General features: G+C 40.6%; 1 protein-coding gene across 1 annotated transcript in view; it reads right to left on the bottom strand.

The window, feature by feature from the left end:
* LANCL2 (LanC like glutathione S-transferase 2) overlaps positions 1-24,177 on the bottom strand; it is an 89,705-nt gene extending 65,528 nt beyond the window's left edge. Inside the window, exons 1-2 of the mRNA XM_068982809.1 lie at positions 23,989-24,177; positions 4,034-4,151 (exon numbers count right to left, since the gene is read on the bottom strand). Of these exons, the coding sequence (XP_068838910.1) occupies positions 4,034-4,151; positions 23,989-24,177 (307 nt within the window). The remainder of the gene's footprint in view (positions 1-4,033; positions 4,152-23,988) is intronic.
* Between the last annotated feature and the right edge of the window lie 1,035 nt (positions 24,178-25,212).

Below are 25,212 nucleotides of genomic sequence, written 5' to 3' on the forward strand. Positions count from 1 at the left end.
CCCAACACTGAAGCACCGCAATACATAGGCAAAAGCTAATTATTAAAGGGGAAATCAACAGTAACTCAATAATAGTGGGAGACTTTAACCACTCACACCAATGGACAGACCATCTAGACAGAAAATTAATAAGGAAACACGAGCTTTAAATGATATATTGGACTAGTTGAACCTAATTGATATCTACAGGGCACTTCATCCAAGAACAGTAGATTTCACTTTTTTCTCACTTTTTTCCTGAACATTCTCCAGGATAGATCACATCTTGGGTCACAAATCAAGCTTTGGTAAATTTTAAAAACTGGAATCATCTCAAGATCTTTTTGACCACAATGCTATAAAATTAGATGTGAACTACAAGGGGAAAAAAAAAAAACTATAAAAATCACTAACAAATGGAGGCTAAACAAAATGCTTCTGAGTAATGAAGAGGTCACTGAAGAAAGCCAAAGAGATGATCAAAAAATACTTAGAAGCAAATGACAATGAAAACATGACAACTCAAAACCTATGGGATGCAGTAAAAGCTGTGCTAAGAGGGAAGTTTATAGCAACACAATCCTATCTCAAGAAACAAGAGAAAATTCAAATAAACTACTTAACCCTATACCTAAAGCAACTAAAAAGAGAACAAAAAAAAAACCCCAAAGTTAGTAGAAGGAAAGAAATCATGAAGATCGGGGCAGAAATAAGTTAAAAGGAAATGAAGGTGACAAAAGCAACGACCAATAAAACTAAAGGCTGGTTCTTTAAATGATAAAAAAAAATTGACAAACCATTCAGTTCAGTTCAGTTCAGTTGCTCAGTCGTGTCCGACTCTTTGCGACCCCATGAATTGCAGCACGCCAGGCCTCCCTATCCATCACCAACTACCAGAGTTCACTCAGACTCCCGTCCATCGAGTCAGTGATGCCATCCAGCCATCTCATCCTCTGTCGTCCCCTTCTCCTCCTGCCCCCAATCCCTCCCAGCATCAGAGTCTTTTCCAATGAGTCAACTCTTCACATGAGGTGGCCAAAGAACTGGAGCTTCAGCTTTAACATCATTCCTTCCAAAGAAATCCCAGGGCTGATCTCCTGCAGAATGGACTGGTTGGATCTCCTTGCAGTCCAAGGGACTCTCAAGAGTCTTCTCCAACACCACAGTTCAAAAGCATCAATTCTTCGGCGCTCAGCCTTCTTCACAGTCCAACTCTAACATCCATACATGACCACAGGAAAAACCATAGCCTTGACTAGACGGACCTTAGTCGGCAAAGTAATGTCTCTGCTTTTGAATATACTATCTAGGTTGGTCATAACTTTTCTTCCAAGGAGTAAGTGTCTTTTAATTTCATGGCTGCAGTCACCATCTCCAGTGATTTTGGAGCCCCCCAAAATAAAGTCTGACACTGTTTCCACTGTTTCCCCATCTATTTCCCATGAAGTGATGGGACTGGATGCCATTATCTTCGTTTTCTGAATGTTGAGCTTTAAGCTAACTTTTTCGCTCTCCTCTTTCACTTTCATCAAGAGGCTTTTTAGTTCCTCTTCACTTTCTGCCATAAGGGTGGTGTCATCTGCATATCTGAGGTTATTGATATTTCTCCTGGCAATCTTGATTCCAGCTTGTGTTTCTTCCAGTCCAGCATTTCTCATGATGTACTCTGCATATAAGTTAAATAAGCAGGGTGACAATATACAGCCTTGATGCACTCCTTTTCCTATTTGGAACCAGTCTGTTGTTCCATGTCCAGTTCTAACTGTTTCTTCCTGACCTGCATACAGATTTCTCAAGAGGCAGGTCAGGTGGTCTGGTATTCCCATCTCTCTCAGAATTTTCCACAGTTTATTGTGATCCACACAGTCAAAGGCTTTGGCATAGTCAATAAAGCAGAAATAGATGTTTTTCTGGAACTCTCTTGCTTTTTCCATGATTCAGCAGATGTTGGCAAGTTGATCTCTGGTTCCTCTGCCTTTTCTAACACCAGCTTGAACATCAGAAGTTTATGGTTCACATACTGGTGAAGCCTGGCTTGGAGAATTTTAAGCATTACTTTACTAGCATACGAGATGAGTGCAATTGTGTGGTAGTTTGAGCATTCTTTGGCATTGCCTTTCTTTGGGACTGGAATGAAAACTGACCTTTTCCAGTCCTGTGGCCACTGCTGAGTTTTCCAAATTTGCTGGCATATTGAGTGCAACACTTTCACAGCATCATCTTCCAGGATTTGAAATAGCTCAACTGGAATTTCATCACCTCCATTAGCTTTGTTCATAGTGATGCTTTCTAAGGCCCACTTGACTTCACATTCCAGGATGTCTGGCTCTAGGTGAGTGATTACACCATTGTGATTATCTAGGTCGTGAAGATCTTTTTTGTACAGTTCTTGTGTGTATTCTTGCCACCTCTTCTTAATATCTTCTGGTTTTGTTAGGTCCTTACCATTTCTGTCCTTTATTGAGCCCATTTTTGCATGAAATGTTCCCTTGGTATCTCCAATTTTCTTGAAGAGATCTCTATTCTTTCCCATTCTGTTGTTTTCCTCTATTTCTTGCATTGATCGCTGAGGAAGGCTTTTTTATCTCTCCATGCTATTGCTATTCTTTGGAACTCTGCATTCAGATGGGAATATCTTTCCTTTTCTCCTTTGCTTTTGCTTTTCTTCTTTTCACAGCTGTTTGTAATAAAAGATTCCCAACAGCCACAGCAATCTTGAGAAAGAAGAATGGAGCTGGAGGAATTAACTTTTCTTACTTTAGCCTTTACTGCAAAGCTACAGTCATCAAGACAGTGTGGTACTTTCACAAAATAGAAATATAGACCAATGGAGCAGGTTAGAGACCCCAGAGATAAACCCACACCCCTATGGACGCCTTGTCTGTGACAACAGAGGCAAGAACATACGCTGCAGAAAAGAAAGTCTCTTCAATAAACAGTACTGGGAAAACTGGACAGCTACATGCAAAAGAATGAAACTAAAACACCTCCTAATATCACACACAAAAATAAACTCAAAATGGATTAAAGACTTAAATAGTAAGGCCAGAAACTATAAAACTCTTAGAGGAAAACACAGGCAATACACTTTTTGACAAGATCATAGCAAGATCCTCTTTGATCCACTTCCACGAGTAATGGAAATTTTAAAAAAAAAACACAACAACACAAGTGGGACATAATTAAATTTACAAGCTTTTTGCACAGCAAAGGAAACAATAAAGAAGATTAAAAGACAATCCTGAGAATGGGAGAAAATAACTGCAAATGAAATAACTGACAAAAGACTAATCTCCAAAATATATAAGCAGGTCATATAGTTCAATGTCAGAAAAACAAGGCCCCATCAAAAACTGGGCAGAAGGCCTAAACAGACATTTCTCCAAAGAAGACATCCAGATGGCCAATAAACACATGGTAATCACTGGAGAAATGCAAATCAAAATGACAATGAGGCCTCATCTCACACCAGTCAGAACGGCCAGCATCCAAACTGTAGAAACAAGAAATGCTGGAGAGGATGTGGAGAGAAGGGAGCCCTCTTGCACTGTTGGTGGGAATATAAACTGATACAGTTACTATGGAGAACAGAGATTCCTTAATAAACTAGGAATAAATCTACCATATGAACCAGCAACACCACCACCACTGGGCATATATTTAAGAAAACCATAATTCAAAAAGACACACGTACCCGTGTTCATAGCAGTACTATTCAGAATAGCTTGTACAAGGAAGCAACTTAGATGTTCATTAACAGAAGAATGGATAAAGAAGATGTCGTACATATATACAAAAGAATATAATTCAGCCATAAATGAGAATGAGTGTGTGTCAGTTCCAGTGAGATGGATGAATCTAGAGCCTGTTATGCTAGATTTTTTTTTAATAAATTTAAAAAAAAATTGCAAAACATTTCATCAATGAAGATAGTTCAAAACTTCTTTTTATAAACTATAAAACAGTATCATTTTAAAAGAAAATTCAGATCCAAGTCTTACATATCATAATCCAAAAAGAAAACATATCAATTACTTATATCCCATAGACTTACCTGTCCAACCAGTATAAGCAGAGCAATCATGTGGATCAGCTGTCTTCAGCCCTTCTTCCATTTGCTGTAGAAGATCTTTAATTTTGGTCTGGATTCGTCTTGTGAAGTTATTAATAATCTGACAACCAAAAGGAGACATAATATTAAGTTACAGAAGAGCAGGATAATGTTGCAGTGGATGGGAAGATTCCCTGGAGAAGGGAAAAGCTACCCACCCCAGTATTCTGGCCTGGAGAATTCCATGGACTATATAGTCCATGGGGTTGCAAAGAGTTGGACATGACTGAGTGACGTTCACTTCACTTCACTTCAAACACTTCAACTAACAGTCTAAGTTGTAAAAACAAACAGATAGAAATTATAATACCTGGCCCATTAAGGTTGGAGCGAGTCTACCTTGTTTTTACGAGGTTAAATTTTAAAATGAGAGCGTGCCCTATATGGATTCTAAGTAACAAGTAGGATCACAAAAAATAAGCTGCAGAAATCAAAGAAAAAAAAAAACAAAAAAAGAGTAAAGAGATGGATTTGACTACACAAACATTTTAAGTTGAAGAACATAAGATGGTTTAAAAGTCAATGACAAGGGAGGAATATATACAATATAAAATATTATAAATAAAAGCAGGCTATGTAACAATATGGAAATACACATAAAATTATCAACATACCTTACAAAAAGAAAAAATCAAATTGCAAGCATACGCAAACATTTTCAATCACTTAGCAAGTAATGCATTGAAAATAAATACAAATATTATCAGATTAACAAATAATAAAACATTAAGTTCCAAGGCTGCTAGGAGCTAAGGAAGCAGATATTCTTACTGAGTGCTGGTGATCGTTCTCAAAGGAAATTTATCAGTAATTCTTACAAAATCTTATTTATTTTTGGCTGTACTGGGTCTTTGTCACTGCGCACAGGCCTTCTCTGGTTGTGGCGGGCAGAAGCTCCTCTCTAGTTGTTGTGCACAGGCTCCTCACTGTGGTGGTTTCTCTTGTTGCAGAGAATGGGCTCTAGAGCCCGGATTCAGTAGTTGTGGCATGCAGATTAAGTGCCCCACAACACGTGGGATCTTCCCTGACCAAAGATGGAACCCTTGTCCTCTGCACGAGCAGGCAGATATCACCAGGGAAATCCACATCAATATTCTTAAACATGTCGTTGACAGTGTTGTCCAGATTTTTCGGCCTTTGATGATTTTTGAAAACTCCAGTCACTACATCAATCGCTGAGGTGTAACTGTAATTCTCTTTTTGCCCCCCTTTAGTGTACTTACAGTTCTATTATTTGACACAGACAAATTAGGACTGTTATGTTTCTTTACAGGCTTTATCATTAAGAAACATCCCTCTGTGAGGCAACAGGGAAGTTACTTTCATGTTACAGGACAGTTAGTGCTTTCAGGCCAAATTTTACTGAAATTTGGGATTCTGGACTAAAAGCAACCTTAGAATTATGTTACAACTGTGAAAGCCCCAGAGAATGTGTGTACATTTCAAAGGGGATGAGAGTCCAGAGCAGGAAGACACTTCCCAGTCATAGAACTGAAGACAAAGGAGCCTGGTCTTATCACAGAGAGATTTATTTACACTCCAAAGACTTTACTTTGTGACAAAGGTCCATATAGTCAAAGCTATGGTAGCTTTCCAGTAGTCATGTATGGATGTGAGAGCTGGACAGTAAAAAAGGTTGAGCTCCAAAGAGATGCCTTAGAACTGTGGTCCTAAAGAGAAGACTCTTGAGAGTCCCTTGGACAGCGAGGAGATCAAACCAGTTAATCCTAAAGGAAATCAACCCTGAACATTCATTGGAAGGACTGATGCTGAAGCTGAAGCTCCAATACTTTGGCCACCTGCTTCAAAGAGCCAGCTCCTTGGAAAAGACCCTGATGCTGGGAAAGACTGAAGGCAGGAGGGAAAAGGGGCAACAGAGGATGAGATGGTTAGATGGCATCATTGACTCAATGTACATGAGTTAGAGCAAACTCCAGGAGAAAGTGAAGGACAGGGATGTCTAGTGTGCTCCAGTACATCATGGGGCTGCAAAGAGCTGGACACAACTCAGTGACTGAATAACAACAATGATGACTTTGATATTTCCGACAAAACTCTCTCAGAAAGGGAAGGAGAGACAGTTGTCTTCTTCCCTTTTATAAAAAGCACAGAAAACTTTACTTTTATTCATTCTTTGCCTGTAACACAGACTTTGGCTATGAACCTTTGACCTGGGTTTTGCTGACTCAGGATTAGACATGAGACTCAGGGAACCACTCACTAGTTACTTTCTTTCTCATAAATAATTAATCTCTGATATAATAACCTCTTGTGTACATTTAGGAAAAACTTAATAAGTATAAATATTAAAAACTAAAGAACAAAAATTAGGCATCTATCCACAAACGGAAGAACTTTCATGTGAGTAGTGGAACCCAGCACCTTACTCCAAGGGACTTAGAGCAAACCTAGCCCACTAGAGCCTTGGGTAATAAGCAGACAGACTTCAGTACCAGCTGTGAAACCTACAGGAGACTGAGCCAGGTCCAGCCCCTGAGTTATAGTCTGGGAGTACAGGCAGAACAATGACTCAGCAGTCACCTTCAGATGAGACAGCCTTTGTGGAAATCCGTATTTCCAGAGAAGTATCAATATTCCGTTGGAGGACAAAGAAAAACAGAAGTTTGGATGAGTTGGAGTGGATAAGAGGACTAGCTTGTCTCTGCCTGCATCACATAATGTATAGGTACAGCACGTGGCTAAATAGACAGCCCACGATTTCTCCCACAAGGCAAAGGGAGGGCCACTGAGTCCCGCTCCTAAAGGGCCAGCCACACTCGCTTAGTATCTAAGTCTGTGCAGGACTCTGCTGAAGAGACTTAATTCTCTCATTTCTCATAATGCATCCAGAGTATCCCAGGGCGAAGTCCAAGCCTGGGGAGAGGGAGCAAGTCAGAGAGTAGCATGTAAGATTCCCAGAGGCCATTAAAGGAATGTAGTCTCTGCTGATGCATTTTGGACTCTATTAGGAATCACGAAAAATCAAGGAGACATGGCATCACCAAAAGAGCACAATAATCTTCTAGTAACCAAATCTAAAGACAGGAAAATCTACTATTTATACAATAAAGAATTCAAAATAGCTGTTTTAAGGAAACTCAGCTATAAGAAAACACAGAAAGACAATTCAAAGAAATTAAAAAAAAAAAAAGGATGCGACAAAAATGAGAAATTTAACTAAGAAATAGAAATCACTGAAAAAAAAATTCTAGAGTTTAAGAGCTGAACAAATGAAATGGAAAACGAAATAGCATCAAAAGCAGGTAGACCACAAAGAAAACAGAATCAGTAAGACAGCTAGGGGGACTTCCCGGTGATCCCATGGTCAAGAATCTGCCTTGCAATGCAGGGGACACGGGCTCGACCCCTGGCCAGAGAACTAAGATCCCATATGCCACGGAGCAGCTAGCCCCTCACACCACTAACTACTGAGCCCCTGTGCTCCAGAGCCCGCAGACCACAACCAGAGGGTCTGTGTGCCACAACAAAAGGACCCACAGGACTCAGCGAAGACCTGACATAGCCAGATAAATAAGTGAATGTTTTTTAAAATTCTTTAAAAAAGAAAAAAAAAAAATAGGAACTTTGAAAGAACTCAGCCTAAAGAGAAAAAAGAATAAAAAAGTGAAGAAAGTCTGAATAATCTACGAAGACATCCTCAAAAACCCAATATCCAAATCATTAGAGTTCCAGAAGGAAAAATGAGGGAAAAGAGAGGCAGAAAACTTTTTAAAGAAATAATGGCTGAGAACTTTCCAAATCTGGAAAGAGATCTGGACATGAAATTCATGAAGCTAATAAACAGATTGCCCCATCAAGTCAACCCAAAATGTCCTTCTCCAAGACATTTTATTTAAAAAACAGAAAGTATAAAAAAATCAAACACAAAAAAGAGAAACCTAAAGACAGCAAGAAAAAAAGAAGACTGTAACCTACAAAGGAACCTCCAATGGGACATCAGTGAATTTCTCAGAAGAACTCTTACAGGCCAGGAGACAGTGGGGTGATATATTCAAAATAATGAGAGAAAAAAACAATCAAAAATAATCCACCTGGGAACTTCTCTGGTGGTCCAGTGGCTCTGACCTGTGTTTCCACTGCTGGGAGAACAGGTTTAATCCTGGGCTGGGTAATTAAAAATTCTGCATGCTGCTTGGCATGGTCAAAACTTTAAAAAAAAAATTTAATTAAAAAAAAAATACTCCATGTGGCAGAATTATCCTTCAGGGATATAAAGACATTTCCAGACAAAAGATGAGGCAATTCATCATCACTAGACCTATCTAACAAGAAATGCTGAAAGAAGTTCTTCAAGTTGAAATGAAAGGAGGCTAACCAGTAACATGAAAGAAAAAATACACAGATAAACATATGGTCAAACTCAGAACCCTGTAATATGATGTTAACACAATGCTACTTTAAAGATTAGAACAAGAGTATCAAAAGTAAATAAAGTTACTATAATTTGCTAATAAATACACAACATAAGAAGGCAAATTATGACATTTTAAAAAACATAAAAGGAGGAAGAGAAAAAGTGGAAAGGTTTTGTATGTGATTGAAGTTAAGCCATTATCAGAGTAAAATAAGTAGTAAATAAGTAGTAAAATCAGAGTCAAATAAGATGTTTTATGTATGTCATGATAACCACAAAGCAAAGAATTTGACTAGATTCCCAAAAGACAAAGATGGAGAATAAGAAGCATACAACAATGGGAAACCACCATTTCACAAAGGAACCCAGCAAGAATAAAACGGGAACAAGAGAAGTACAAAATAGCCAACACACAATTAAAAAGACGGCACTAGGAAGCTCTTGTATTTGTACTCATTCAGTCACGTCTGACTCTTTGTGACCCCTTAGACTTCAGGCTCTACTGTCCATGGAATTTTTCAGCCAAGAATATGGGAGTGGGTTGTTATTTCCTCCTCCAGGGGATCTTCCCAGGCATCACACCCAGGTCTCCTGCATTACAGGTGAATTCTTTTCTGCTGATCCATTGAGGAAGCCCAGTAAGTTCTGACATATCCATAATCACTCTAAATATATGTAGATTAAACTTCTAATGAAAAGGCAAAGAATGGCTAGATGAATTTAAAAAAACAAGATCCAACTATATGCTGCCTACAAAAGACTCACTCTGGCTTTGAGAACACAGGCTCAAAGTCAAAGGATGGAAAAAGACATTTGACAAGTGGAAACCAGAAGAAAGCAGTAGCTGTATCTATACCAGACAAATGATCTTAAGTAAAAAACAGTCACCTGAGACAATGGTCCTTCTATAAAGGGGTCAATTCTTGAAGAAGACATTACCAATTAGCAATAGTAATACAAATGCAGTCAACACCAAAGCAACTAAATACATGAAGCAAATACTAACAAAGCTAAAAGGTGAAACTGACAGTAATACAACAGTAATAGGTAACTACAACACCACACTGTCAGTAGGGACAGGTCATCCAGTCAGAAAGTCAAGAGAACACTGGACCTGAATCATACATTAAACCAAATGAACCCAACAGAAACATATAAGCCATTCAGTCTGACAACAACAGAATACACATTCTTCTCAAGTACACAGAGAATACTCTTAGTGGTAGATCAAATGACTGGCCACAAAATAGGTCTTACTATATTTAGAAGAGTGCAACCATACTATGTAACTACTGTGCTTGTGTTCAGCTGCGCAGTTGTGTCTGACTCTTTGTGACCCCATGGACCTCAAGGAGCCTACCAGGCTCCTCTACTCATAGATTTTTCCAGACAAGAATCCTGGAGTGGGTTGCCAATTTCTCCTCCAACTTTTCTGACACTGGCATAAAAATGGAAATCAACAAGGGGGAAGTGCAAAATCCACATATATGAGGAATTTAAAGAATATACTCCCAGATGACCAATGTCAAAGAAATCAAAAGGGAAATCAAATAATACCTTGAAACAAACGACAACTGAAACACAACATTACCAAAACTATAGGATGCTGCAAAAGCAGTTCTAAGAGAGAAGTTTATAATGATAGATACCTATAGGAAGGAAAAAGAAAAATCCTAAATAAATAAATAACCTAGCTTCACACCTCAAAGTGAAAGTGGTAGTCGCTCAACCATGTTCAACTCTTTGTGATCCCACGGACTGTAGCCTGCCAGGCTTCTCTGTCCACGAAATTCTCCAGGCAAGAATACTGGAGTGGGTTACCACTTCCTTCTCCAAGGGATCTTCCCAATCCAGGAACTGAACCCTGGTCTGCTACACTGCAGGCAGATTCTTTACCGTCCAAGCCACCAGGGAGGAAATTAGCAAAAGAATAAACCAAACTCAAAGTTAATAGAAGATAGGAAATAACAAAGATCACAGCAGAAATACATGAGATAGAAACTAGAGAAATACCGGAAAAGATTAACAAAACTAAGAGTCAATTAAAAAAAAATTTAATTGATAAACCTTTAGCTAAATTAAGATAAAGAGAAGACAATAAATAAAAACAGAAATAAAAAGATATATTACAAGTGACACCACAGAAACACAGTTGACTCTTGGAAAGCATGGCTCTGAAATGCATGGGTCCACTTATACGCAGACACTTTTCAGTAGTAAATACTACAGCGCTACATAGCCCATGATTGGTTGAACTCAGGGGTATAAAGGAATCAAGAACATAAAAGGCTGACTATATAAATTATATGCAGATTAACCCCCATGTTGTTCAAGGGTCGACTCTACCAAGTATCACAAGAGACTACTATAAACAATTATATGATAACAAAATGGATAACCTAGAAAAATGGATGAATTCCTAGAAACATACAACTAACCAAAGCCAAATCAGGAATAAATAGAAAATATGAGTAGACAAACAATGGATTTGGAGACTGAAATCAGTAATTTAAAACCTCCCAGGAAACAGAACCCCAGAAATATGATGGTTTCACTGGTGAATTGTACAAAACATTTAAAGAATAATTAACACCAATCTTTTCTAAACTTTTCCCAAAAACTGAAGAGGAAGGAAAACTTACAAATGCAAGACCAGCATTACTCTGATTCCTAAGCCAGATAAGGACACTGTTCATAACTAATATTCCTGATGAATATGGATGCAAAAATTCTCAACAAGATGTTAGCAAACTGAATTCAAAAATACACTAAAAGGATCAATCAACAACTTCAGATATGCAGATGGTACCACTTTAACAGCAGAAAGTGAAGAGGAACTAAAGAGCCTCTTGATGAGGGTGAAAGACTACAGTGAAAAATCTGGCTGAAACTCAACATTCAAAAAACTAAACTCATGGCATCTGGTCCCAACACTTCATGTCAAATAGATGGGAGGATAGTGGAAGCAGTGATAGATTTTATTTTCTTGGGCCCCAAAATCACTATGGACGGTGACTGCAGTCATGAAATTAAAGGACAACTGCTCCATAAAAAGAAAGCTATGACAAACCTAGACAGCACGTTAAATAGCAGGGACATCACTTTGCCAACAAAGGTCCACATAGTCAAAGCTGTGGTTTTTCCAACAGTCATGAACAGATATGAGAGTTCAACCATAAAGAAAGCTGAGTGCCTAAGAATTGATGCTTTTAAACTGTGGTGCTGGAGAAGATGCTTGAGAGTCTCTTGGACTGCAAGGAGATCAAATCAGTCCATCCTAAAGGAAATCAACCCTGATTGTTCACTGAAAGGATGACGCTAAAGCTGAAGCTCCAATACTTTGGCCACCTGATGTGAAGAGCCTACTCTTTGGGAAAGACCCTGTGAGGGGAAACATTGAGGGCAGGAGGAGAGGATGAAATGGTTGGTTGCCATCACTGACTCAATCAACAAGACTTTAAGTAAACTCAGAGACAGTGAAGGATGGGGAAGCCTGATGTGCTCTGAAGTTGTGTCCAAACAACTGGACACAGCTTAGTGAATGAACAAAAACAACGAGAGAAAACCCTACGACTCAACCAAAAAACTGATATAAACAATAAAACCAGAAAAGTTGCATGATATAAAATTCACATATGGAAATCAGTTGTGTTTCTATTGCTGCTGTTCAGTCCATAAGTCATTTTGTACTCTTTCTGACCCCATGGAGTGTAGCCTGTCAGGCTCCTCTCTCCATGGGGTTCTCTAGGCAAGAATACTGGAGTGGGTTGCCATTTCCTTCTCCAGGGCATCTTGCTGCACCAGTGATTGAAGCCACCTCTCCTGCGATGGCAGGAGGATTCTTTCACTGAGCCACCAGGGAACACTAACCAGAAACTTCTCAAAAAATAAAGAAAGAAAACAATTTCATCACAATAGCATCAAAAACAAGAAAATACTTAGGAATACATTTTATTATCAAGGAGGTAAAAGAGGTGTATGTTGGAACTGAAAGCTTCTGATGAAAGAAATCGAAGATATAAACAGATGGAAAGATAGCCTGTTTCCATGGATCAGAAGGATTAACAGGTTACTGCTGTTAGGTGTTAAAAGAGGAATAGTTGTCTGATTCTCCATCCAACTGCTTAAGAACTTTTTGACTCCAAGCTAGTCATTTAAGCCTCCTGTATTTAAACCTTTTAAACCATTTAAACCTTGGGTTTCTACCATTAGTCAAAGAAATGCAAAATAATAGTCATAAGAAGAAAAAAATAAAAAACTAGAGTGTTATATCTTCATAATCTGATATGGCAGAACCCATAAGGTAGTATCCAGCCCACGTTTATTTCCCACACCTTCTTCCTTATCATCAGAATCCTGATTCTAATCACAGCAGCAACGCATCTAAGCCCAGAAGAGCTACTTGCTGTCCCAGACTGCCTTATGACCAAGGGCAGCCACAGAACACAGTTTCAACCAGTGAAAGGCACGTGCAAGTCTTCCGGAGCCTCTTGGAAGGTTCTCACATTTCTTGATAAAAGAGAAACATAGAGCTGGTATTCCCTTCTTTTTTCTCCCTTTGTCCAGCTGTAACATTAGACAAGAAATCCAGGACTACAGCCATCTTATACTATAACACAAATGAGAGAAATACCAATGTAACTGCAGAAATCCTATCTGATATCTTGTTGAAATGAATCAACACTATCCGTTGCCTACTTCTAGACTTCCTGTTATACAGGAAAAATAGTCTGATTAAAATACTTCCAAGTCAACTCTTCTGTTCATTGTAACTGAATGTAGGCCTAAGGTATTTGTGTACAGTTTTAGCTCTGTCATGATAACTTGATTCCAAAGCAAATGCTTTAATCCTAATAAATGATACTAGAGTACAGTTCTAAGGCTTATGATTATTCACTCTAATTCCTCTTAATACTTGTCAAAATTTCATTGTAAAAATAATTTCTCTGCCTTTGTTTTAAGGTATCTTTTCTGGTTCCTAATTTTTTAATTTTGTCATAAAAGAGATTTCTAACTTACATTGGAACCAAAGTCTCATGAACAAAGAAGAAAATCTGTTATGCTATAATTTTACTTGGAGGAATTTTAACTGGTTCATCTCATTTAATGATTGTATTACTATAAAAACAATTTATTTAGTAATTAGTGAGCATTTACCATATGCCTGGCACTCAGTACTCTACATTATATCTGAATTAATCTTTCACATCACTGAATGATTCTCCATTTTCTAGGCGAGAAATCTGAGGCTAGCCCTAGGTCACATGTCAGCAATAGACCTAACTCCTGGAGCTGTAACTAGACTATCTAATCCCAAATTTCCTGGGATCCCCATGCTGAGCCCCTACTATGAAAATCTTTGCTTGATTTTCCATGTATAATTTATTTTTAGATTTGCAAAAGGTTTCCAGTTTTCACTCAATCACACCATATGAATATGATACATATCCACCACAAAGCACAGAAACAGCATGAGAAGCTAAAGAATTCTGGAGGTTGGTTTTTACTAACTACACTGCAATTGATGACCCCAAAAATCACGATGATGTTATCACTCACCTAGAGCCACATATCCTGGAATGTGAAGTCAAGTGGGCCTTAGGAAGCATCACTACAAACAAAGCTAGTGGACGTGATGGAATTCCAGTGGAGCTATTTCAAATCCTGAAAGATGATGCTGTGAAAGTGCTGCACTCAATATGCCAGCAAATTTGGAAAACTCAGCAGTGGCCACAGGACTAGAAAAGCTCAGTTTTCATTCCAATCCCAAAGAAAGGCAATGCCAAACAATGCTCAAACTACCACACAACTGCACTCATCTCACACGCTAGTAAAGTAATGCTCAAAATTCTCCAAGCCAGGCTTCAACAATACGTGAATCGTGAACTCCCTGATGTTCAAGCTGGTTTTAGAAAAGGCAGAGGAACCAGAGATCAAATTGCCAACATCTGCTGGATCATCGAAAAAGCAAGAGAGTTCCAGGAAAACATCTATTTCTGCTTTATTGACTATGCCAACGCCTTTGACTGTGCGGATCACAATAAACTGTGGAAAATTCTGAGAGAGATGGGAATACCAGACCACCTGACCTGCTTCTTGAGAAACCTATATGCAGGTCAGGAAGCAACAGTTAGAACTGGATATGGAGCAACAGACTGGTTCCAAATAGGAAAAGGAGTACATCAAAGCTGTATATTGTCACCCTGCTTATTTAACTTATATGCTCAGTACATCATGAGAAACGCTGGGCTGGAAGAAGCACAAGCTGGAATCAAGATTGCCAGGAGAAATATCAATAACCTCCGATATGCAGATGACACCACCCTTACGGCAAAAAGTGAAGAGGAACTAAAAAGCCTCTTGATGAAAGTGAAAGAGGAGAGTGAAAAAGTTGGCTTAAAGCTCAACATTCAGAAAACGAAGATCATGGCATCTGGTCCCATCACTTCATGGCAAATAGATGGGGAAATAGTGGAGACAATGAGAAACTTTATTTTTGGGGGCTCCAAAATCACTGCAGATGGTAACAGCAGCCATGAAATTAAAAGACGCTTACTCCTTGGAAGAAAAGTTATGACCAACCTAGATAGCATATTCAAAAGCAGAGACATTACTTTGCCGACTAAGGTCTGTCTAGTTGAGGCTATGGTTTTTCCTGTGGTCATGTATGGATGTGAGAGTTGGACTGTGAAGAAAGGTGAGCGCCGAAGAATTGATGCTTTTGAACTGTGGTGTTGGAGAAGACTCTTGAGAGTCCCTTGGACTGCAAGGAGATCCAACCAGTCCATTCTGAAGGAGATCAGCCCTGGGATTTCTTTGGAAGGAATGATGCTAAAGCTGAAGCTCCAGTACTTTGGCCACCTCATGCGAAGAGTTGACTCACTGGAAAAGACTCTGATGCTGGGAGGGATTGGGGGCAGGAGGAGAAGGGGACGACAGAGGATGAGATGGCTGGATGGCATCACTGACTCGATGGACGTGAGTCTGAGTGAACTCTGGGAGTTGGTGATGGACAGGGAGGCCTGGTGTGCTGTGATTCATGGGGTAGCAAAGAGTCGGACATGACTGAGTGACTGAACTTAACTGAACTGAAGTTTAAATGGGCCAAAAGAGACCCCCTACTAATCCCCATCTTTAAAGCCAATCAAGTCTGTTTTATTTACAGGAGTTTTAACTTATGTATTTAAGGGGCTAGAAAAATTTACAGAGATATCTGACCAATAATTATTTGGGACAGTTAGGCCAAAGGGCCAGAACTCCTTGGCTTAAACCACACTCTGGGAATCCCAGAGCTTTATATATAAAAGTAGATAACTGAACAAGGAAAAGGAAAAAAGCCTTCTAAAACCTCTCCTCTAGGACCAAAGCTTACTGTTTAGATCCTAATGAAAACTAAAGTTAAAGGTATTAAAGTTGGTGGAATTTAGATAAACGTATATAAAGTTGGTATAATTAAACAGGCTTTATATAAGGCAGTTACAGCTCTCATTTAATTATAATGTAATAGACAACTGAGGAAACCAATAGTTTGTTACTCAGTCCAAGCTCACTCTACTTGCCCCAGGACAGGCCAATGAATCCAAGAAATGAGGTGTTGAGGCAAGGAAAAAATTTTATTCGGAAACCAGAAGACTGAGAAGATGGCAGGCTAGCTCCTCAAAACGCCCATCTTGCGGAGGTCTGGATGCCAGGGTCTTTTATAGAGCCAGAGAGAGAGAAGCAACGAGGAACTAAAGGCAACAGGCGAAACAGAGCGACAGTCAGCGGGGAAGTAAAAGGGTCTTCAGTCTTGAAAAACATCTCCAGGAAGAGCCAGCCTTTGGAAAAGGGTGTGTTAATGTCTTCTCTTTTTTTAGCCATCACAGGCAGGCAGGCAGGGATGGATTATTTCTCTATGAGCTGAACAAAAGCATTTTAGTTTATAGTGAAGCAGACGGGGAATGTCCTCTGAGGCAAGCTATTAAGTATGATTAAAGCAATGAAAACCAAGTCAAAGAAACAGTTCCAACATGGAGTCAGAATTGGCTTCCTCCCTGCAACAGTTATCTGAGCCATACAAAATTAGTAAAACTGGGGACTAACGTGCAAGGGCTAATAAATAGTGATTTTGCTTTTGTTTAATTTATAAACTCAGAAAAGTCTTCACTAAATGCCTTATACAAACCTTTGAAAGCATAATAAGTTAAACTCTAAAGCTCGGAAACTAAGAAATGGTTTTTGTCACACAAATGTCTGAAAAAACAGAAATGTAAATGTAGGCCATAAAGACCTGAATTGGCTCAAGCCACTGGCAAGATCTGAAACTAAGGGAAAAAATGTGGCAGTTTTAAATCCAAGCTGCTGAGATTGTTTCCTCAGCCACACCTTACAGATAGTAAGCCTTACTTAACTCAGCAAGGAACTTTAATGTATTCCAACTGTTTGTAAACTAGTAACTTTATATGGTAATACCTGATTCTCAGTTAAGCTTTTAAATGAAGCCATGAGATTGTTAGGGGAATCACAATGAATGAAACAGCCCACCCTGGCCAGGCACCCTAGTAACCATTTGCATGAGTTGTTTTACCACAGCAGGTCCTGGTAAGGAACAGGGAACTAATAAGCCACCACCAACCCAAACTCAGCAGTGGCCACAGGACTGGAAAAGGTGAGTTTTCATTCCGATCCCAAAGAAAGGCAATGCCAAAGAATGCTCTACTACCTCACAATTGCACTCATCTCACACGCTAGTAAAGTAATGCTCAAAACTCTCCAAGCCAGACTTCAGCAATACGTGAACCGTGAAATCCCTGATGTTCAAGCTGGTTTTAGAAAAGGCAGAGGAACCAGAGATCAAATTGCCAACATCCGCTAGATCATCGAAAAAGCAAGAAAGTTCCAGAAAAACATCTATTTCTGCTTTATTGACTATGCTAAAGCCTTTGACTGTGTGGATCACAATAAACTGTGGAAAATTCTGAAAGAGATGGGAATACCAACCACCTGACCTGCCTCTTGAGAAATCTGTATGCAGGTCAGGAAGCAACAGTTAGAACTGGACATGGAACAACAGACTGGTTCCAAATAGGAAAAGGAGTCCATCAAGGCTGTACATTGTTACCCTGCTTATTTAACTTATATGCAGAGTACATCATGAGAAATGCTGGACTGGAAGAAGCACAAGCTGGAATCAAGATTGCCGGGAGAAATATCAATAACCTCAGATATGCACATGACACCACCCTTATGTCAGAAAGTGAAGAGAAGCTAAAAAGCCTCTTGATAAAAGTGAAAGAGGAGAGTGAAAAAGTTGGCTTAAAGTTCAACATTCAGAAAACGAAGATCATGGCATCCGGTCGCATCACTTCATGGGAAATAGATGGGGAAACAGTGGAAACAGTGTCAGACTTTATTTTTTGGGGCTCCAAAATCACTGCAGATGGTGACTGCAGCCATGAAATTAAAAGACGCTTACTGCTTGGAAGAAAAGTTATGACCAACCTAGATAGTATATTCAAAAGCAGAGAATTACTTTGCCGACTAAGGTCCATCTAGTCAAGGCTATGGTTTTTCCAGTAGTCATGTATGGATGTGAGAGTTGGACTGTGAAGAAGGCTGAGTGCCAAAGAATTGATGCTTTTGAACTGTGGTGTTGGAGAAGGCTCTTGAGAGTCCCTTGGACTGCAAGGAGATCCAACCAGTCCATTCTAAAGGAGATCAGCCCTGGGATTTCTTTGGAAGGAATGATGCTAAAGCTGAAACTCCAGTACTTTGGCCACTCATGTGAAGAGTAGACTCATTGGAAAAGACTCTGATGCTGGGAGGGATTGGGGGCAGGAAGAGAAGGGGACGACCCAGGATGAGATGGCTGGATGGCATCACTGACTCGATGGACGTGAGTCTGAATGAACTCCAGGAGTTGGCGATGGACAGGGAGGCCTGGCGTGCTGTGATTCATGGGGTCGCAAAGAGTCGGACACGACTGAGCAACTGAACTGAACTGAACCCAAAGAATTTGGGAAAGGTCAAAAAGAGACACTACGCGTCTGACCACCTCCCAGAATCCTCCTCTCTGGCATCCATCTTCTCTGAGCGATGACAACCCGAAAACTAATCCCATCAACATAAAACCAGAGACTTCCAAGCCAAGTGGCAGAGCAGTTCTCCTGGGTTCCCCTACCCTACTGCTCTCCGCCCAGGTGCCCCTTCCCAGTAAAATCTCTTGCTTTGTCAGCAAATGTGTCTCCTCGAACATTTCCGAGTGTTAGACAAGAGCCCACTTTCAAGCCCCATTCCTGCAACAAGATCTTGAGTTTGCCTGTTTATATCTGTGTCCACATTATACATATAAAATATCTCTACTTCAAAAAAAGTATAATTAGAATTTGATTTTAAAAGAGGTCTATGGCAGCCCAATTCAGTACTGTTGCCTGGAAAATCCCATGGATGGAGGAGCCTGGAGGGCTACAGTCCATGGGGTCGCTGAGGGTCGGACACGACTAAGCGACTTCACTTTCACTTTTCACTTTCATGCCTTGGAGAAAGAAATGGCAACCCACTCCAGTGTTCTTGCCTGCAGAATCTCCAGGACAGGGGAGTCTGGTGGGCTACCATCTATGGGGTCACAGAGAGTCAGACACAACTGAAGTGACTTAGCAGTAGCAGCAATCTTCATAAAAAGCTCTTACTTTTAAAGAATCTGGCCATGATGACTTTCAGGTTCACATGAACTGAGAAATAGTCAATATTAAATTGATCCCTGATATTAAGGTTTAAGTTTGTTAATCTAATTAAAATAAGACATGCTGTTAAGATTATTTTACCTAGGTTTAATAAATAAGACCTTACTGGATCTCTTGCAAGAAAATAACTTGATATAATGAAACTTAAAGTGAAGTTGCTCAGTCGTGTCCGACTCTTTGCGACCCCATGGACTGTAGCCTACCAGGCTCCTCCATCCATGGGATTCTCCAGGCAAGAGTACTGCAGTGGGTTGCCATTTCCTTCTCCAGGGGATCTTTCCTACCCAGGGATTGAACCCGGGTCTCCTGCATTGTGGGCAGACGCTTTAACCTCTGAGCCATGAGGGAAACTTAAAAGTGAATGTAAATAAGAGCTTTAGAGTTAAAACTCTTATCTTTTAGAAGTGACTACTAAATTGATCTTTCCAGATATTTGAAGACTTAAAAATTCTGGAGTTATGTTAACTGATGTGATGAAATTTTATTAACTAGCTAAAAGACACTGAGACATCAATTACTAAGTAGAAAAACAAAGTATTTGGGAATATTAATGAAAATGTTTGGTATCACCTGAGATGTTCTCTTGAGAAATCTGTATGCAGGTCAGGAAGCAACAGTTAGAACTGGACATGGAACAACAGACTGGTTCCAAATAGGAAAAGGAGTACATCAAGGCTGTATATTGTTACCCTGCTTATTTAACTTACATGCAGAGTAAACCATGAGAAATGCTGGACTGGAAGAAACCAAGCTGGAATTAAGACTGCCGGGAGAAATATCAATAACCTCAGATATGCACATGACACCACCCTTATGTCAGAAAGTGAAGAGGAACTAAAAAGCCTCTTGATGAAAGTGAAAGAGGAGAGCGAAAAAGTTGGCTTAAAGCTCAACATTCAGAAAATGAAGATCATGGCATCCGGTCCCATCACTTCATAGGAAATAGATGGGGAAACAGTGTCAGACTTTATTTTTGGGGGCTCCAAAATCACTGCAGATGGTGATTGCAGCCATGAAATTAAAAGACACTTACTCCTTGGAAGGAAAGTTATGACCAACCTAGATAGCATATTCGAAAGCAGACATTACTTTGCTGACTAAGGTCCGTCTAGTCAAGGCTATGGTTTTTCCTGTGGTCAGGTATGGATGTGAGAGTTGGACTGTGTAGACAGCTGAGCGCTGAAGAATTGATGCTTTTGAACTGTGGTGCTGAAGACTCTTGAGAGTCCCTTGGACTGCAAGGAGATCCAGCCAGTCCATTCTGAAGGAGATCAGCCCTGGGATTTCTTTGGAGGGAATGATGCTAAAGCTGAAACTCCAGTACTTTGGCCACCTCATGTGAAGAGTTGACTCATTGGAAAAGACTCTGATGCTGGGAGGGATTGGGGGCAGGAGGAGAAGGGGACGACGGAGGATGAGATGGCTGGATGGCACCACTGACTCTATGGACATGAGTCTGAGTGAACTCCGGGAGCTGGTGAGGGACAGGGAGGCCTGGCATGCTGCGATTCATGGGGTCGCAAAGAGTCGGACACGACTGAGCAACTGAACTGAACTGAACTGAACTGAACTGAGATGTTCTCTATAAGAAAACAAATGTTTTTAGAAATTATCACTGTTGTTTATACACCTATCTACAGAATGCCAATGTAAGACAGTTCATAACTGCTTACTTCTTAACTTTACTAAAATTGAGGTTTTAAGAGTTGAGGATTCTAATTTAAACATGGAATTAAAAACCTATGAGAAATGATACAGTAACTTTCAGTATACAGTAAGAAATGGAATGTACGTTTTCAGAAAGAAGATACAAAAGATGAAATTACATTTTATTGAGGAAAAAGAAAGTATGAGCCGGTTGATTTTATTTAGATGGAAAATGAGAGACAGGCTGAATATAGAAAGTGTTGAGAGATTTTGGAAAGAAAAAGGAAAAGGTTTTATCCATATCCAGGATTATCTAAATTTAGATTAAAGTTGACTAAATGGATTTTGTTAAGTAAGCTAGTGCAGGAGTGGAACTGGATTTCTGAAGAAGTGCTCCTGGAGAAGTGCTCCTTTTTAATAATAAATTGTGTGACTTTCCACAACCTTAAGTGATCTCTATTTGTTTTCCTTTGTTTTATGATTTTGGTTGAATAAGTATTCTTTCAGTAACCTATGATACTGTGTTTTAAAACATTTTTTATATTTCTATCAAAATTCCCAAATATCAAAATCTAACTAAGCTGTTTTAGCTTCCAGCTGACTCAGAGATAGATGCTTCGAAGAAACATCTCCAAAACATCTCAGAGACAAATGTTAAATTAAGTTTATTTGGTATTTTTAATTCAAAAGCATTGTCAAATGATTGAAGGCGAACTTTAGGTTATAATGTATGGATAAATATCATTAATACAGATGTTGCAAAATTTATATGAAATCCTTAACATCTGATATGTCCTGATATAATGCTACCAGTCATAATTCTAATGGTTATAGGAACATATCCAAATTTACTAATTACACTGTACTCAAATCTTTAACTATGCTATTTTAAGTTTTGTCCTTCAGAGACTATCATAATTTTACACTGCCTTTACAAAATGAAGATTTTCCAAAAAACTCATAAAAACAATTTTGAAACAAATAAACAAATGTGTTTCTGATAGCCTTAATACCACTAAGTTCAGTTCAGTTCAGTTCAGTCGCTCAGTCGTGTCCGACTCTTTGCTACCGCATGAATCGCAGCACACATGGCCTCCCTGTCCATCACCAACTCCCGGAGTCTACAGAAACTCATGTCCATTGAGTCAGTAGTGCCATCCAGCCATCTCATCCTCTGTCGTCCCCTTCTCCTCCCGCCCCCAATCCCTCCCAGCATCAGAGTCTTTTCCAATGAGTCAGCTCTTCACATGAGGTGGTCACAGTACTGGAGTTTCAGCTTTAGCATCATTCCTTCCAAAGAAATCCCAGGGCTGATCTCCTTCAGAATGGACTGGTTGGATCTCCTTGCAATCCAAGGGACTCCCAACAGTCTTCTCCAGCACCACAGTTCGAAAGCATCAATTCTTCAGCGCTCAGCTTTCTACACAGTCCAACTCTCACATCCATACATGACCACAGGAAAAACCATAGCCTTGACTAGACGGTCCTTTGTTGGCAAAGTAATGTCTCTGCTTTTGAATGTTATCTAGGTTGGTCATAACTTTCCTTCCAAGGAGTAAGCGTCTTTTAATTTCATGGCTGCAGTCACCATCTGCCACTAAACTGGGTAACAAGTTACAAACTAATGGAAAAACTGATTATGAAACTAAATGAACTTATGAACTATGATTTACATCTTTGACTTTAGAAAACATACTAACTTGAATCTGTTTTCCAGTAAATTTTTTTCTCTTATGCTGTGACCTACAACAGGTTGATAAAGTATGCCTTTGTAAACAAAGATAGAACATTTATCTTTTTCTCTCTGCCTGATCCTGCCAAGATCTGGCTTCTCCAGCTGGATCTCCTATGGACTTAATGGTTATTGCAACTGGATTACAACTCATTAAATTAATAAATGTTTTAATTTGTTGTTTCCAAATTGTTTATGCTTTGTCTCTCTGCTACACTGACTTTGTCAAGGTTACTAGCCAAATTGCTTATGTCTATTTTATAAGATTGCCCTCTCTTAGATGTGTAGCCAGGCCTCCAAAAAATTTAACAGTGACTTAAAGCAACTGATTAAAAAAAAAAAAAAAAGAGAGATCTGTATGTTTTCCATAACAGTAACAGTGTATTCTAGGTATGGGAAGATGCAACAAAGGAAATATCTCCTGAATCCTAATAGGTTAGAAGGTAGAGGATCCAGCGAATCTTCTATTGTCTATCAATGGGCCTAATCCAGAATTTAACACCTGGAGCGACCTATCAACAGGAACTTTCTTCTGATCTCAGACATCCTTCCAGAGCGGCGGGACAAAAAAAAAAAGGTCATGAAAAGTCTCTCCCATATGGTTGAATTTCCAACCATGGAGAGGGACTGTGAAAGAAATATTTTCCTACCACATCAGTAAACACATGTCCAGCCATCAGCGTTTTGGGGCTTCCAAATGTGAATGAGGGCTCCCAAAACAGAAAACAATGCCTGCTATTCAGCAGATGCCACCACCCCCCGACCCTCAGCCTCAGTGCTGAGGAGCTCGGAGGCATGTGAGAAATCAAAAAAACCAGGATGCTGGCCTCAGACAGCTGACATGCACAGGACAGAAAAGACTCCAAAACCCCACACTCCTCCATCTTCCCATTCACAGTAAATTCCTTAATTCGAGATTATCCATTTTCTTTAATTAACAATAAACTTTGATGTGCTAACTGCCTGGAGCCTTGTTACAAACTTAAATATATCCTAATTCCCTCTCCGGCCTTCTCCGGCAGTTTCTCAGGGCTACATGACATGCTGTCTCCCTGGCTTGAAGTCCTAAACACTGTCATCAAATAAAACTCTCCTTTCAGGTTGTGACTATTTTTTTAGCGGACTGGCAGGAGAAGCCAGGAGGCGCCGACCACGAGGAAAGAGACTAATAGCACAAAGGTTCACAGCCTTCCAGGGCCACGCGGCCCCCTGCCCGCCCCCTTAGGCTGAGCGTCTCTCGCCCCTGGCGTCCCCCGGGTCAGGCCGTGACCCGGGCGACGCGGGAGCGTGACGTCCGCGCGGCGCCGGCGGGTGACGTGGGCCCGACGAGGGGGCGGCAGTTGGACTCTACCATCGCTGGCGTCCCTGCCCCTCCCCTCCGGGCCTGGCGCTTCACGGGCTTAACAGCCTGTCGCCGACTCACCTTCCCGTCGCTGTGGAAAGGGAGGCCGAGCTCCTCGGGGGAGAGCGGGGTGCGAGAACATGGCGGTTCTTCGGCCTGCCTCTCGGCGGCGGCCTCGTAGTCCGGGAAAGGGTTGGGGAACGCCCGATCTTCCATATCTGCGTCCCCGCCCAGCTGCAACTTGAGCCTCCGGGACATGGACTCGCCCATGTCGGCCGCGCGCCCTGCCCTCCGCGGGGCCGCGCGGTACGGCGAGCGAGCTGGGACAACCCTCCTCAGAGGCGCTCGGCCGGGCCGCGGCGGGCGGCGGTAATTCCTAGGAAAGCGGCGGATGCGCCGCGCCGCTCATACACGTGGCTGTGGCCGGCGCCCGGTCCCGCCCCGACCTGTCTGGGGATGGGCCCCCGGGAAGGCTGCGGAGCCTTGTAGTCACCAAGGCTCCGCGGTACGGGGTCCCCTCCGAGGAGGAGGCTCCAGCCGGCCGGCGGCGCCGCGAGGACAGCGTCTCCGGGGAGGGCGCGGTCCCTCCCTGTCATCCCGCCGTTGGGGGGGTCTGGAGGAGGAGCCAACGCCTTTTTTTTCTTCTTCTTCTTCTTTTAGGTTAGCCCCTTTGTTTTGAAATAAACGAATACCTTAGGTAACAGCAGGTAATGTGAAAGCATACTTAATCACCTAAATATTTCATTGACCCGAAATTTCCTTCAATATTAGTTAAATTGCCCAGGAACATAACGTGTGTAATAAAGGACACAAGCAAGTAAATCTGCAGTTGTATGATCACAACATAGTTAACAGTCTTTACGGGTTCTCTTTTTTTCTTCTTCTTGTTTCCTTAATTATTTGAAGCTAAATATATGTTATAGATGTCATGATTTCTCCTCGAGGGAAATATATTTTTCCATTATTTCGTTTTTTAATTTTTGTATCCATTTAAACGTGATTGAATGCCAGATGGTACTAGGTGATGACAAAAGAGAGTTTCTGCCCTGGAGATTCCAAGTTAGTGAGAAAAGTAAGCATAGCTTAGCATGATATGAATACTCTTCTGAAACTAAAAAAGGTATACATTAATACATCAAAAGTGACATGATAGAGGAAAACAATATCCACCACAGTAAAGGCTCTATTCTGCCTCTCTGTAGCCTGGTTTCCCACTCCTGCCTGTCCAGGTGTCTCCCCTGAACTGTACTATGATAAACAGGTTAAACAGCCTCTACCCATAGGATGATCATGGAAAACTCCACT

The sequence above is a fragment of the Capricornis sumatraensis genome, chromosome 10 (assembly GCF_032405125.1).
Source record: "Capricornis sumatraensis isolate serow.1 chromosome 10, serow.2, whole genome shotgun sequence".
Classification (NCBI taxonomy): Eukaryota; Metazoa; Chordata; class Mammalia; order Artiodactyla; family Bovidae; genus Capricornis; species Capricornis sumatraensis.